The sequence below is a fragment of the Fundulus heteroclitus genome, chromosome 12, assembly GCF_011125445.2.
Source record: "Fundulus heteroclitus isolate FHET01 chromosome 12, MU-UCD_Fhet_4.1, whole genome shotgun sequence".
NCBI lineage: Eukaryota > Metazoa > Chordata > Actinopteri > Cyprinodontiformes > Fundulidae > Fundulus > Fundulus heteroclitus.
Genome location: NC_046372.1, coordinates 32,539,095 through 32,552,314, shown reverse-complemented (window position 1 = coordinate 32,552,314; position 13,220 = coordinate 32,539,095). Strand labels below are relative to the sequence as shown.

Sequence of the window (13,220 nt, the reverse complement as noted above, 5' to 3'; positions counted from 1 at the left end):
TTAAGATTAAATATGGTAAATATAATTATGGTTTCATTAGTCTTCTTACTCCAACAGAAGTCTTCAGTAAAAACACCACATTATTCAGTAAAAGAATCTGGGGTGACCGCAGCAAGGTCAATCAGTAATTTGTATTTGATTCAATGACATTGTCGTGGAAGAATGAAGAGGGAAGCCTTTCCCAGATATTGTGATTTAGCACATGTGTGCTGCAAGTTGTGTTTATATTGCGAGTAAGGTTCAGCATAATATGTGTTTGATTCGATGACATTGTCACATTTTCTCGTGTGAATATTGTATAGCCCCACCAGAATTTCCATACCGAAATCGCCACTGATGGTAACACATGGTGACTATAAAGATTCTTGATTTCAACAGATGAAAGTTAATTTGATTTAGTAGACATCTTTTAAAAGATTTCAAGAAATTATTGTTATCAGTGTTTATTCCAATATCTATTAACGGCAATAATAATCAGAAAAATATAGTTCTTATTTCTTTATTTGTTTAAAGCATATGTGAATAATGTTGCCGTTATGATCTTCACTCTTCACCAGTAGGTGGCGGTGATGAACAACAAGTTAGTTAGTTTGCCCACCGCCGTTAAACTCAAGAAGAAGAAAGAGAAGCTGAAGAAGAAGATGACTCGTACCAAGTGTTTACATCTTTCTTGACTTCGTGCTGAAGTTAATTTGATCAGCATCGCTTAGTGGGTCGTGGGATAGTCTTATAAGATAGTTAACACACTGTGTAAAGATGCATGTTGTAATTCGATAAGGGGTTCTGGTGTTTTAGGGAAATGTATGACTGTTTGCAGTGAAGATGTCTTCAGTTCTTACCTGACTCCGCCAGATAGATTTGCTCCGCATATCCATCTGGAAACCTTCCGTTGAAGTAAATTTGGGAAGGGGCGAAAATGCTGGTTAGCTGATTGGCCTATGTTGGTGATAGACGGGCCAAATGAACCAATCAGATTCGTCGTCGCTCTGTTACGAGCGACGACGAAAACACAACCACAAGCCAAGCTACTCTTGCTGCTGCAGGTAAAGGCTCGTTAGCTCAGCAAATAAATACTCTGTAATTCCGATAAACTTGCTCGATAGCCACGCTAACGCTAGTTTTATCGGCTGAAACCGCCATGTTGTTTAGACTGAACTGTCGCGCTTCCCGTTGCGTCACACCTCAACCCGCCTCAAAGCCAACGCTGATTGGACGTTCGTTTGGTGAACGGCTCCAAATTTTCTTTAACGGAGAGTATCCAGACTGATCTGCGAGTGAAACCTTGAAACCTCGCGAGATCAGGATGGTCTCACGAGGCTACTTCAGTTCCGCCCCAGAAAGAGATTAGCAACGAGCAGGAAACTCCTGCTGAAGAAACCTTCATGGAGTTCAAAGAAGTGGCCGTGAAGCCAGAGGAAGAGATGGATGATCAGCTCAGGCTGCTGGAGCTCAGCCGGATCCCCCCGATAATCTTACAGCGAATAGGTATGAAACAGCAGCGGTGCTAAGCTTTCACTGATAGAAGTAACGCTGTTTGGCTCGATGCTGAACTCGGGGTCCGATAGAAAGAGCTGTTTCTTTAACGTTTGTTCTTCGTGCTTCATTATGAAATATCTGAATTATAACAGTGAACAATTCAGTAAAAATAAAAACTAAGTCATAACTATACAACTAATCAAATCTCTCCCCCCCAAAAAAACAAACTACAGCATATTGATTCAAATATTATTCAAGTCTGTGTTGATGGATGTGGCGAGGAGATTGTCATAAATTATACAGATGATAATGATTAAACATGCTCCGTGTTTTATGGTTTCTTAAATAAATAGTAGTTATTTGCATCCACCAATCTATGCTTAATGAACTTCGTTTAAAATATGTGTCATTTAAAGTTTTCACAAGTACTTCTTTGAATTTATCAGGTAAAGGAATTGTGTTCTTTGAACCGTTCCTTCTTCCATACATTCATCATTTTTATCTTCTTCACAAGGCCAGGATATGTTGTTTTAGTTAGATGTGCTAATTTGTTTTCAAATGTTTAATTTTTCAAATCGAAACCATCAGTTTGAATATACAGCAAAAGAAATAAACAACAATTTATATATATATATATATATATATATATATATATATATATATATATATATATATATATATATATATATATATATATATATATATATCTGATTGCCAACAAAGTTTTACTTTGCTGGTCATTAGAAGAATTTCACTGTTCTATAAAAAATATATATATTTTTATACATACCAAGCTCCTTGTAGACTTCATATAGAGATGCCACACACCCTTGGAGACATGTGTTAGCAGTAGCTTCACATGCCAATCCCTATGATGCCGTGGTGTTCGTCTTAGTTCTTTTTAAACACCAGAACTCTGTTGATTTGCTCACAACTGACAAAATGGGGAGCCTGTCTCATGATGTGGCTCTGCAAATTCTGGACAGAGGATATAAAGGAAATATTTGTCTCTGCCTATGGTTTACATCAAAAAGTGCTGTATAACAAAATATTTGTAGGACAAAAAAATATGTTTTTTTTCTGAATATGGGTGTGTTTATATAAATAAACATCTAACACCAAACTCAAAGTATTTGTTTTTCCTATTTCAAGCTCAGATTAATAATCTAACATGGAAAACGGCCCACAGCACTCAATGCAACTTTATTATACCCAGGTTGGTTCCGTTTTCTGCTTCAACACCAGTTAGATCTGTTTGACTCGACACAGCATTGCTCGATTGGCACACAGCAGTGGTTGAAACAAGAGAAATTTAATGTTTAATGTTTTTGTGTCAGATTAAAACCACATAAATTAATCTGTCACTTATATTTGAATAATAAAAATGGAGAGGTACTCGGCTTTAATTTCAAAATGATGCGTCAGAATATTTTTTTGGACGCTATCTCCATTCAAAATGTCTGGAGTAGTGTGGAGTTCCAAGCTTTATAGACCTACTGGCGAGGCCTTGTTAGAGTTTAGATTCGCATGTAAATTCACCTGGAACTGATCGCCCCTCACAATGGAGAGTCCTTAGGCTCATCGTTTGCCTGGCTCACATGAGAAATGTTATGGTCACCTGCACCCTGCAGGTGGACGCCCACCTGCACCTCAAGGATAAAGGACACTGTTTTGAGGACCAAAATGTTCACATTTTGGACAAAGAGGACAGATGGTTTGAGAGAGGGATGAAGCAAGCCATTTACGTAAAGCGAGAAAAACTAACTTTGAACAGAGGAGTAGGGCTCAGGTTTCTACTATGAAAAACTTGCAATCGGTTTGATTACTGCCGAGTTTTACCCCAATTCATACCTCCAGGCTGCCTTGCCAGCAGGTGTATAAAGCATGGAACTCCACACTACTCCAGACATTTTGAACTGAGAAAGCTTCCTGGATGGGAAGCGAAACGTCTTCAGCTTCAAAATAGAAGTCCAGTTGTTTTATTTTTTTAACTTTTTTTTGGATTGCAACTTCTCCTACAGTAACCTGGTGGAGCTACCCGGAGAACCACGATGTTCGAAAGCATTGTTTTATTTCTTTATTATATACACAGCAGAAAAATACTGAGGTCCAGACCACGGTTTCCTAAATGGTAGCTACAGCCTAGTCTCTTTTTGAAAAAAAAATCGCTAGAGGGGTCTGAAAAGAGAGCAGCACAGCATAGCAGTTGCCTAGCAGCTTGGCAGCCACACAGGAAGAAGCAGGTGGTGTTGGTTTTTCAAAAATAAAGTACTTTTTAACTTTTCATGGTATTTCAAATCCTTTCAAACTCAGATTACGGTTTGTATCAGTACGCAAGTATAGGCTATGTAGCCTTAGAAACGTGTCTCTTTGTCAGTCCACACATACCTATTGTTGCTTCGAGACCTGTTTTCGAGCGTTATAGGAATATCTCAGAAGACTCAGGAAGGAGAAACAGCTGATCAGTCATATGAGGTTAACGTTCGGGGGCTCAGTGACACCCTGGTCAGGATCTGGAAGGAGATACCCGAGGACACAATCCTTCACCTGATAAGGAGCATGCTCCTGCTTTCTCAGCAATACATACAAGCACATGTGGGTAACTTAGGTTGCTATTAAACAACCTTGGATCATGTGGATGGTGTAGAACCTTGTATTTTTCTCAAAAACTAACAATTTGGAAAGGCGATGAAGAATTTCAGAAATGCTTTTTTTGCATATGGGAAGAATAGTCATCTTGCAAACTGAAAGTTGTGACTTTGATTCCAGCTTCTTCCTTCCACACGTTTTATCTTCATTAAGGAATAAAAGTGAACGGTGTATTTTTTTTTTTACTCACAAGCTTTTTTTGTTTTCCAGATCCCCAAAAATATTGTGTCTGTAATGAGGAGGAGGTTCACACTGAGCTCAGCAACCAGGAGGGAATCTCCTCTTTATATAAAGAGGAACCAGAACCTCTGCAGGTAAAACTGGAGAAAGAGGAACAAGAACATCAAACGTTTAAAGAGGAAGAGAGGGAACTCTCCATCAGTCAGGTTGAAAAGCAACTTGTGCTGAAACAGGAGACCGACATTTTAATCATTCATTCTAATGTGCAAAGACTCCACAATGAAACGGAACAATACAGGAACCAACTCATCTCTCAGGCCTCCGCTGAAGTTGAGAACCGGGATCAGGAAGGAAACAATAATGATGACCCAAGAAAAAAGATAAAAGAGCAGAAGGAGAATGACAGATGTGAGAAACACAAACAGCCAAAAGGCAATGCTGAAATTTCAAAGCAAAAAACCAACAAGCAAAGTCACCCCAACCAAAATATATATTCTTGTCAAATTGGTTATAAAAACTTTTCTCAAAAAAGTCACCTGAGTACACACATGAGAACACACAAGGCGAAAAAGCCTTTGACATGTACAACCTGTGGAAAGAGTTACAGTGGTAGAAGTGGGTTAACGCATCACATGATGGTTCACACAGGTGAGAAACCTTTCACCTGTGTGAACTGTGGAAAATGTTTTGGTCAAAAAAGTGTTTTAAAAACACACATGCGAGCCCACACAGGAGAGAAGCCTTTCAGATGTACAACCTGTGGAAAGAGTTTCAGTCATAGCAATAGTTTAACTTATCACATGAGAGCTCACACAGGTGAGAAGCCTTTCACATGTGTGAACTGTGGGAAATGTTTCAGTCTAATGTGTACTTTAAAAATTCACATGAGAACTCACACAGGTGAGAAGCCTTTCACATGTGTGAATTGTGGAAAAACGTTTATTCAAAAAAGTCGTTTAGAAATACACATGAGAGTTCACACAGGTGAGAAGCCTTTCACATGTGTGAACTGTGGAAAATGTTTTAGTCTGAAGTGCAATTTAAAAATTCACATGAGAGCACACACAGGTGAGAAGCCTTTCACATGTGTGAACTGCGGGAAAAGTTTTGGTCAAAAAAGTGCTTTAAAAACACACATGCGATATCACACAGGAGAGAAGCCTTTCACATGTTTGACCTGTGGAAAAAGTTTTATTCAAAAAAGTCGTTTACAAATACACATAAGAGCTCACACAGGTGAGAAGCCTTTTACATGTGTGAACTGTGGAAAGAGTTTCAGTAATAGAAGTCCTTTAAATTATCACATGAGAACTCACACAGGTGAGAAGCCTTTCACGTGTGTGAATTGTGGAAAAAGTTTTAGTCTAAAAAGCAATTTAAAAATTCACATGAGAAATCACACAGGTGAGAATCCTTTCACATGTCTGACCTGTGGAAAGAGTTTTACGAAAAAGGATAATTTGGCACGTCACATAAGAACTCACACAGGTGAGAAACCTTTCGTATGTGTGACCTGTGGAAAGAGTTACATTGATAGAAGTAGTTTAACTTATCACATGAGAATTCACTCAGGTGAGAAGCCTTTCACATGTTTGACCTGTGGAAAAAGTTTTACAAAAAATAATAATTTGGCACGTCACATGAGCGCTCACTCAGGTGAGAAGCCTTTCCCATGTGTTAACTGTGGAAAGAATTTCAGTACTAGAAGTCATTTAAAATATCACATGAGAACTCACACAGGTGAGAAGCCTTTCACATGTGTGACATGTGGAAAAAGTTTTACAAAAAAAGATACTTTGGTACGTCACATGAGAATTCACAAAGGACCTATTGAAAAAGTTAGTAATATACATACGTAGTTTAGGCAGGGGTAATTTTTCAGAAAATATTTGTGTGAAAAATATTTAATATTAGAGTAACTAAATATAGATATATATTCCTGCATTAGGTATATGTAATATGTTTTATTTAAATAAGGGGCCATTAGAACTCCCCCCACCCCAACATAAAATGGTTTGACCATTAGGACACCAACTGGCTGCAACTTTGAAAGTTCGTTCCGCTGCAAACTAAGAATCACAGGTGCACAGAAAAGAAAAGAGAAAAAGAGAAGATGACACCAAAGGCTTGGGGGATTTTATGAGTAAATATTTTTTTAAAACTGAGGATGAGTCAAGAATAGGTCTAGGAACGGAAATGCAGAGGAATGATGCCCATCCTGGAAAGAAGCAAGTTTGAGGAGGAGACGGAGAGAACCATCCCTACTGATAACAGAGACAGTGCAGGTGGAGGGGCTTGCTGCCCGATCGGATAGTCTGAGCATAGTCACTCAGAGATGGATCACAGCATTAATTTCAATGATCCCGCGTATGGTCAACAAACATGACTGATTCTGATTGAGTGAATGTTGTGCGTTTAATGGCAAAAAGGAAGCCTTTCTCAGAGATGGCAAATGAACCGCCAGCAGATTCAGAGGGCAGAGAATACCCAAAGTATCTAACATATTCTACCTCCTGCAATGAAGGGAAAACATTTGTTAAGGACTGGCTAATATACAGCCGGTCAAAAAAGGCCATATTTTGGCTGCAGTGCTTGCTGTTCTCTTATGAAGAAAATATCAACTAGTGCACTAAATTCAATAGATGGGTTGAAAATATCCAATATAAAATACAGAGATTTCCAGGGCATGAAGTATACAGTTAAGTTGACTTGGTGTATGTGTGTGGTGGTGGCGGCAGGTGTAGAGGGGGGGCCCAAAAAGACTGTGTTGTCCCAGGCCCTAGCAAAGCTGTCAGCTGGCCTGACTGCAGCTGTATCTATTAGCAGGTTTACCACTTCCTGTAGGTTAACTAAGCTTGGTTTATCATTTAACCATGTTCTTAGTATACACCCCCTTTGCCTGCACTTGGTTGTGTACAATTTTTAAAGTGTATAGCACTGACCTTACTTGAAGAAGAAAAACTGAAAGCTTACAAAAAGGTTGTATTTTCTGTCTAAACTTGGTCTAAATTTCTCCTGCACTTGGTTGTTTATATTATTTTAAGTGAATTTGACCTTCAAAGTTTACCAAAATCTAAAAAAAATGTCATTCAAACTGCATTTGCTTTGTTTTACTTTTTACTTATACTTTTCATTACATTACTTGACTACATCTATTTTCACAGTAATTTTCATACTTAAGTACAAGACATTTCAGATACTTTAAGACTTTAACTCAAGTAACATTTCAGTCAGTAACTTGGACTTTTACCAAAGTCATATTTTGGAGAGGTACCTATACTTTTAGTTGACTCTGAGATTTCAGTACTTTATACAACACTGCACTTTGTTTCCTTTAGCAAAACCCTTGTGAAATGATTTCGGAAATAAAATGAATGTTTGGTCATTGTGCCGTTCTGTCCTGCTTTGTTATTATCATCTGACTCATTAGTTTGTATCAGTATGTTGGCAGGTACAATCAATGAATCTGACTGGATGAAGAATTATACAAAAAGCACTGATATGGTGCAGAGTGCTGTGCTCCAGTAGGGTTTCCGTGGAGTTTTAAAGTCTTGAATTTGAAAATCTAAGTTTAAGGCATTAAAAAGTCTTAAATTCATACAAGTATTGTGTTCGTCTTATTTTTTTAAAAATAGGTCTTAAATATCTTACGCTCATTAAACGCTACCTCAAATACACAATAAAGTGCTCTGTTGACTCTGAATTGTGCTTTATTAAATGTATTTACAACTAAAAACACTCAGCCAGCCATTCTTCTTTTGTATTATTAGTTAATCCGTATCCCTTCATTTGATGGTCCATGTGCGGAAACAGTACTGCAGCTGTTGTCATGGGAATATGCTAATTTAGCAAATCTTGACAGCAAATGAACCAGTTTAAGGTTTGATTAAATCCGCTAAAAATAGCAATTTAAAAGCCTTCTGCTGCTAATGAAAAAAAAAAAAAGTGGTAATGTTGGGCGTTCGGGCAGTGGAGTCGCATTTAGAAAACACTGGTACCGCTGTGAACGGCCAGAGATACAGGACAAAAAATATTTGGACAGTGACAATCTTCGTGATTTGGGCTCTGCATGCCACCACATTGGATTTGAAATGAAACAACTACAATGTAACTGTTAGGGATTGTAAGATTACAAAGAATGGATTGCAAAGTCTATTACCATGGAAATTACAGATAGACAACACACTCTGGAGGCACAGAGTCTGACATACTTAGATTGGACAGACTGATTAGGGGAAGATGTGTCAGCTAGGACACATCTGCATTATAGTATGCTCTCCACCAATGTGATGAAAGGAACACTGATATACTGTACATTCATGACATGTTGTTTTTTTACATTACTTTTACTTTTATACTTTTAAGTAGTGTTGAAACTGATACTTTTATACTTTTATTTGAGTAAAAAGCTTGAGTTGATACTTCAACTTTTACAAAGGTATTCTAAATCCTAGTATCTATACTTCTACTTGAGTAATTAATATGAATATTTTTGATATCTCTGGTTCAAGGCAATATAAAACGAAAGAAAACAAACATTTCACCCAAAGGTACCAGAGACTCTACAAGGATGTAGAATAATGAACTCTGGTCATACCTGACATTCTAAGCAAATAAAGAAAACATCAAAGTAGATGCTACACCTATCAGCCCTTTGATATGCTCTAAGACGTTTATCAGAAATTGCAAAAAGCTTTGGCATAGAGGAAAAATCGGAACAAGAGGCCTTGGTTACACAACTTGGAAAAAATAGAAAAACAGCTTTGTAATGAAGCTTTTATTGCAGCTCTAAAAAAGTTATCTGTGAATTGCTGAAAAGAAACATTTATCAAAGATATTTATCCTCGTGAATAAGACATGTATCAAATTCAGACTTTGCAGAACACAAATAAAAATGATCAGCTGGTCTCTCAGTAAATCAATCAGTTCATCAATTTCCATGTTTTTATCCTGACAGGCGTCCATCTTTAGGCTTAAGGCTTCAAATAAAAAATGTGCAGATATCTTGATGGCTTAAAGGTATATAGCCACACAATACAACCATAAAAAAGACCAAAAACCGTTTGATCATGCTAAAATAAAGTTATATACAACAAGCCTCGATGTTGATAGTGTTTTGTGAGCCGAAAGCTAATATGCTCTTGCGCGCGATTAACAAATATAAACAGAGTTGGTGACATCTAGTGGCAGTATTACAGAACTATCATAATCCCAATTTGCTTAATTTATAAATCACTTGTAAATAATGCCGGACCGAGCCTGACCCTCTGCAATTGCTCACAATAAAATGGCAGCTCAGCGTGATTGAAGACCAACCGTTATTTATTAAATGAACCGATCTACGAAAACTTTAAGAGCCTCATATCAGAACAATTACTCATGTCAAAAAACCTTGCGGTCACATTTGAGCCTCGGCAGGTTTTGCGTCCGCTTCAGTGAACACCAATGTTCATACTTCATCGTTTCACTGGGAGATTCTCATAGCAGTTAGCCGCTTCCTTGTTGTTTTTTTGTTGTTGTTTTTTAACATTCTGTTTATTGAACATTTTCAAAGTTATAACAGTCCAGCAATGTTCATACAGAATATTAGAAATATATAGCAAATCCATAATACATCAGCAGCACTGATCTCAACAGTCCTTGTTAGGTCTGGCACTCCAGGCAGTCACTTTCTATGTTCTCAGGTGTCTCAACACTTTACCAAACTTTGTTTTAAAGAGGTCATTCTTACCGTTAATACGAAATCTTACTCTTTCAAGGGAAATATAATCTGATATCTTCCTCAGACTTCCACAGATGTATTGAAGCAGGTTTTATCTCCTACCCATCTAGAAATGACAGCTTTTTGGCCCAACATAAGTAAAAATTGTACAATGTTCTTATGTGATCTTAATGATTTAGGGATATATCCCAGTAAGCATATTATTGGATTCGGCTCTAATTGCTGCTTAGTTATCATGCTGACCTCATCACACACAGTTTGTCAAAACTGTTGAATCTTTTCACATTCCCAGATGCAGTGAAATCTTGTCCCCAAAAAAGTCTAACATTTTGGGCAGTTTGGAGAAGCCCCTGTTGTGTATTTACAACAGGGGCTTCAAGTATGGAAAGTATGGAAATATACAGACATTCTGTCAGATATTATATTGCATTTCTCTGAATCTGTTACATATGGATATTTTCGCTGGTAAGAGTAAGATTTCCTCCCACATTTCATTGTCTAAAGTTGTTCTCTATTGGGTCTACCATAGTTACCATAGATCTTGTAATTTGGAGTAAAATTTGTAGACAAAATAACCTTGTTTAAGACTATCTAAAAGAGTCGTTTGTAATGAGTTAAAGTCATCTGGAAGTTTGAGATAATTCTGGCTTGCAAAGAGGTTATGTAATTTGTGATGTTGGAAAGGCCCCATCCTCCTTGTTGTTTTGGTAATTGTAAAATATCTAATTTAATTTTAGGCTTCCTGCCAGCCCATATAAAGTCAGAGATAGCTTTATTTATATCTCTAATGTTGTTTATTTTCAAAGATATGAAGAGCAGAGATAGAGGGTAAATGATTTTCGGGAGAATTGTAATCTTGATAAGATTGACTCTGTCAAGAAAGGTTATAGGAATCTTTTTCCAGCTCAACATCTTGTCTTTAATGTGTTTTGTCATGGGGTAAATATTCTCATTATAAATGTGACTAGTTATAGGTGTTATTTTAATCCTAAGATATGTGAAACCATATGATGCCCAGCGAAAAGGCAGGTTCATACTTATTTGAGAAACCGAGAGGCATGAGTTCAGATTTTGTAAAATTAACTTTGTATCCAGAAATCTGCCCAAACTCCTTCACACAATTGATTAATGCAGGAATTGAGTTTTGTGGGTCTGTTAATGTCAAGAGGATGTCATCCGCATACAACAGAATTTTGTGCTGTGTTGTTCCTATCACCGTTTCTTTGATATCGGGGGTTTGTCAGACAGCAATTGTTAATGGTTCTATAGCTAGAGCAAACAACAGAGGTGACAGTAGTGACCCTTGAGCCTCTATTAAGTTGAAACTGGGCAGAGATCAGACCGTTTAGCCGCTTCCTTGTTTTAATCCCCGCTGAGCATGCGCAATACGTACTTCCATTAAAATCGTAAATAAACCCAAAAGGCTTTATTTACTAACAATTTGAGCAAAAACAAAGCATAAAACACCAAATAACAACTAATACGCCAACAGGACGTGATAATCTTTTATAAAAACGTTGTATGCAACCAGAGTGAGCTACTGACGTAAAAAAAAAAAAAAAGTAAAATAATGTGGCTATGCACCTTTAAGGACATTTTCACATAAAGAGTGTTGCAAAGATATTTCAATCAAAAGCAATACTTCAGATGTTCAAACACTTTTTATTTGTGCAAACACATAAGGAGTACACCCTATTGAGCTCAAATTTGTACATCTTTGTTTCTTTTTCTTTTTTCTATAAGCATGCTAAAGTCCTTTACATAATCAGGGTAAAGGATGTTCATTGTGGTAAATACTGTTATTAACTGATGTATATTTCGTAAAAACTTGACCCTGTTAGGGCCTTAAAATCATCCTGATCAATAATTGCATTATTTTCCTACTGCACCAAAGATGGGACACAGCACAGATGGGTCATCTTTCTTGTGGACAACATACTGACATGCCTCCTGATCAAACACAGACACACAGTCTTTAGGGAATTTTGTTGGAGTTGCATACCTGTAATCACAGAGTAACCAGAAGAAATAAGTTAAATACAAGTACATAGAGAATCACCTTCACAAATTTTTTTGTTGTTGTTTTTTTTTTGTACATACCCAGCGCAGCAACTATCACAAGTACAATCCTGACATGCGCTGTTCCTCCATTTGGTCCCTTTAGGATGCCAAGTCAAATCCACATCATCCTGACAATGGGTTTGAGTTTCTGTGTCAGAACAGGAAAAACACAACCATGAGGTGGGTTTAGATATTTAAAGTAAGAAAAATTGTCAGCACAAACATAATAAATATTCTGTCGGTGAATGTTTTTTTTACCAGGTGTCCTTTGTTTGACATAGCATTGGCTGTTTGACAATGACGTCAAGACACAGAGCAGCAAAGCCAGCGCCAAATATTTCTTTAGAGAAAAGTAAGAATAAAAAGTACACTTTAATAAACATTTTAATTGATTAAAAAATATAATTACTTTCATATATCCAGCACACATGGAGTTCCAGCAGGCAATTCATAAAACATGGAGTAACAAATAGACACATTAAGAGTTTGATAAACCAGAACAAAAAATGTTCTGTGCTACTTTTTAAATAAAACTTACCATTGTGGCTCTTTGTTTTGTCAGTTTTGAAACTGGCCAGGCAAAGACAAATATGTTGAAATGTCCTTTGAGCGCAGTTTCTTTTAAATACTGTGTTGTAGAGAACTTTGGAATCAAACATTAGGGGACATGGGGGCGTTACTTTATTACGGGAAGGGGTCAAAGCCCTTGGAAAATAGTTAAAAGATAAAGCCTGCAAAACACAGCTGTCATTTTCTTAACGGTTTGAGCTTGTTTTTGGGCCCACCCCCCTCCCACTACTACATAGGTGGAGCTTGTCTGCAGCAGAGCACCACCAATCCAAATTCTTAAGGGATACAATGTGTCTGTTAAAAGCTAAGCAATACATTAGAGGAAAGGCTGAAGCTGATTGCTTGAATTAGACGTGAATAATTATTTAAACCACTTAACTTGTATTTTGTTACATTACAAACATAAACATCAATGCATTATTATCTTTTTTAATGTGTCCTGTCTGGGCATTGTTCATCATTCCACATGGATAATGTGTTAACCTACATGTGCCAGGGCCCCTTTGTTCTACAGAGAGAATATAGTATCTCAAGATGCTATCCTAATTATGTGATTGCCTTC

General features: G+C 37.2%; 2 protein-coding genes across 2 annotated transcripts; one reads left to right on the top strand and one right to left on the bottom strand.

Annotated features, from left to right (window-relative positions):
- The first annotated feature begins 424 nt into the window (after positions 1-424).
- Positions 425-6,766, top strand: LOC105926819 (gastrula zinc finger protein XlCGF57.1). Its single transcript, XM_036144469.1, has 3 exons — positions 425-827; positions 1,322-1,485; positions 4,336-6,766. The coding sequence occupies exons 1-3, from the start codon at positions 823-825 to the stop codon at positions 6,162-6,164; spliced, it is 1,998 nt and encodes a 665-aa protein (XP_036000362.1). The 5' UTR covers positions 425-822; the 3' UTR covers positions 6,165-6,766.
- A 4,903-nt stretch (positions 6,767-11,669) lies between these two features.
- LOC105926820 (beta-microseminoprotein) lies at positions 11,670-12,738 on the bottom strand. The gene is made up of 4 exons (XM_021316912.2): positions 12,627-12,738; positions 12,347-12,428; positions 12,128-12,242; positions 11,670-12,029 (listed from the first exon to the last, which is right to left on the bottom strand). The coding sequence occupies exons 1-4, from the start codon at positions 12,627-12,629 to the stop codon at positions 11,900-11,902; spliced, it is 330 nt and encodes a 109-aa protein (XP_021172587.2). The 5' UTR covers positions 12,630-12,738; the 3' UTR covers positions 11,670-11,899.
- Positions 12,739-13,220: the final 482 nt, after the last annotated feature.

Excerpts from the sequence above, each read along its gene's own strand:
- LOC105926819 (XM_036144469.1), top strand. Across the intron at positions 1,486-4,335 it reads GATAATCTTACAGCGAATAG|ATCCCCAAAAATATTGTGTC; the intron begins GTATGAAACAGC and ends TTTGTTTTCCAG.
- LOC105926820 (XM_021316912.2), bottom strand. Across the intron at positions 12,243-12,346 it reads TGTCAAACAAAGGACACCTG|ACACAGAAACTCAAACCCAT; the intron begins GTAAAAAAAACA and ends TTTCCTGTTCTG. Across the intron at positions 12,030-12,127 it reads TGTGATAGTTGCTGCGCTGG|GTATGCAACTCCAACAAAAT; the intron begins GTATGTACAAAA and ends CTGTGATTACAG.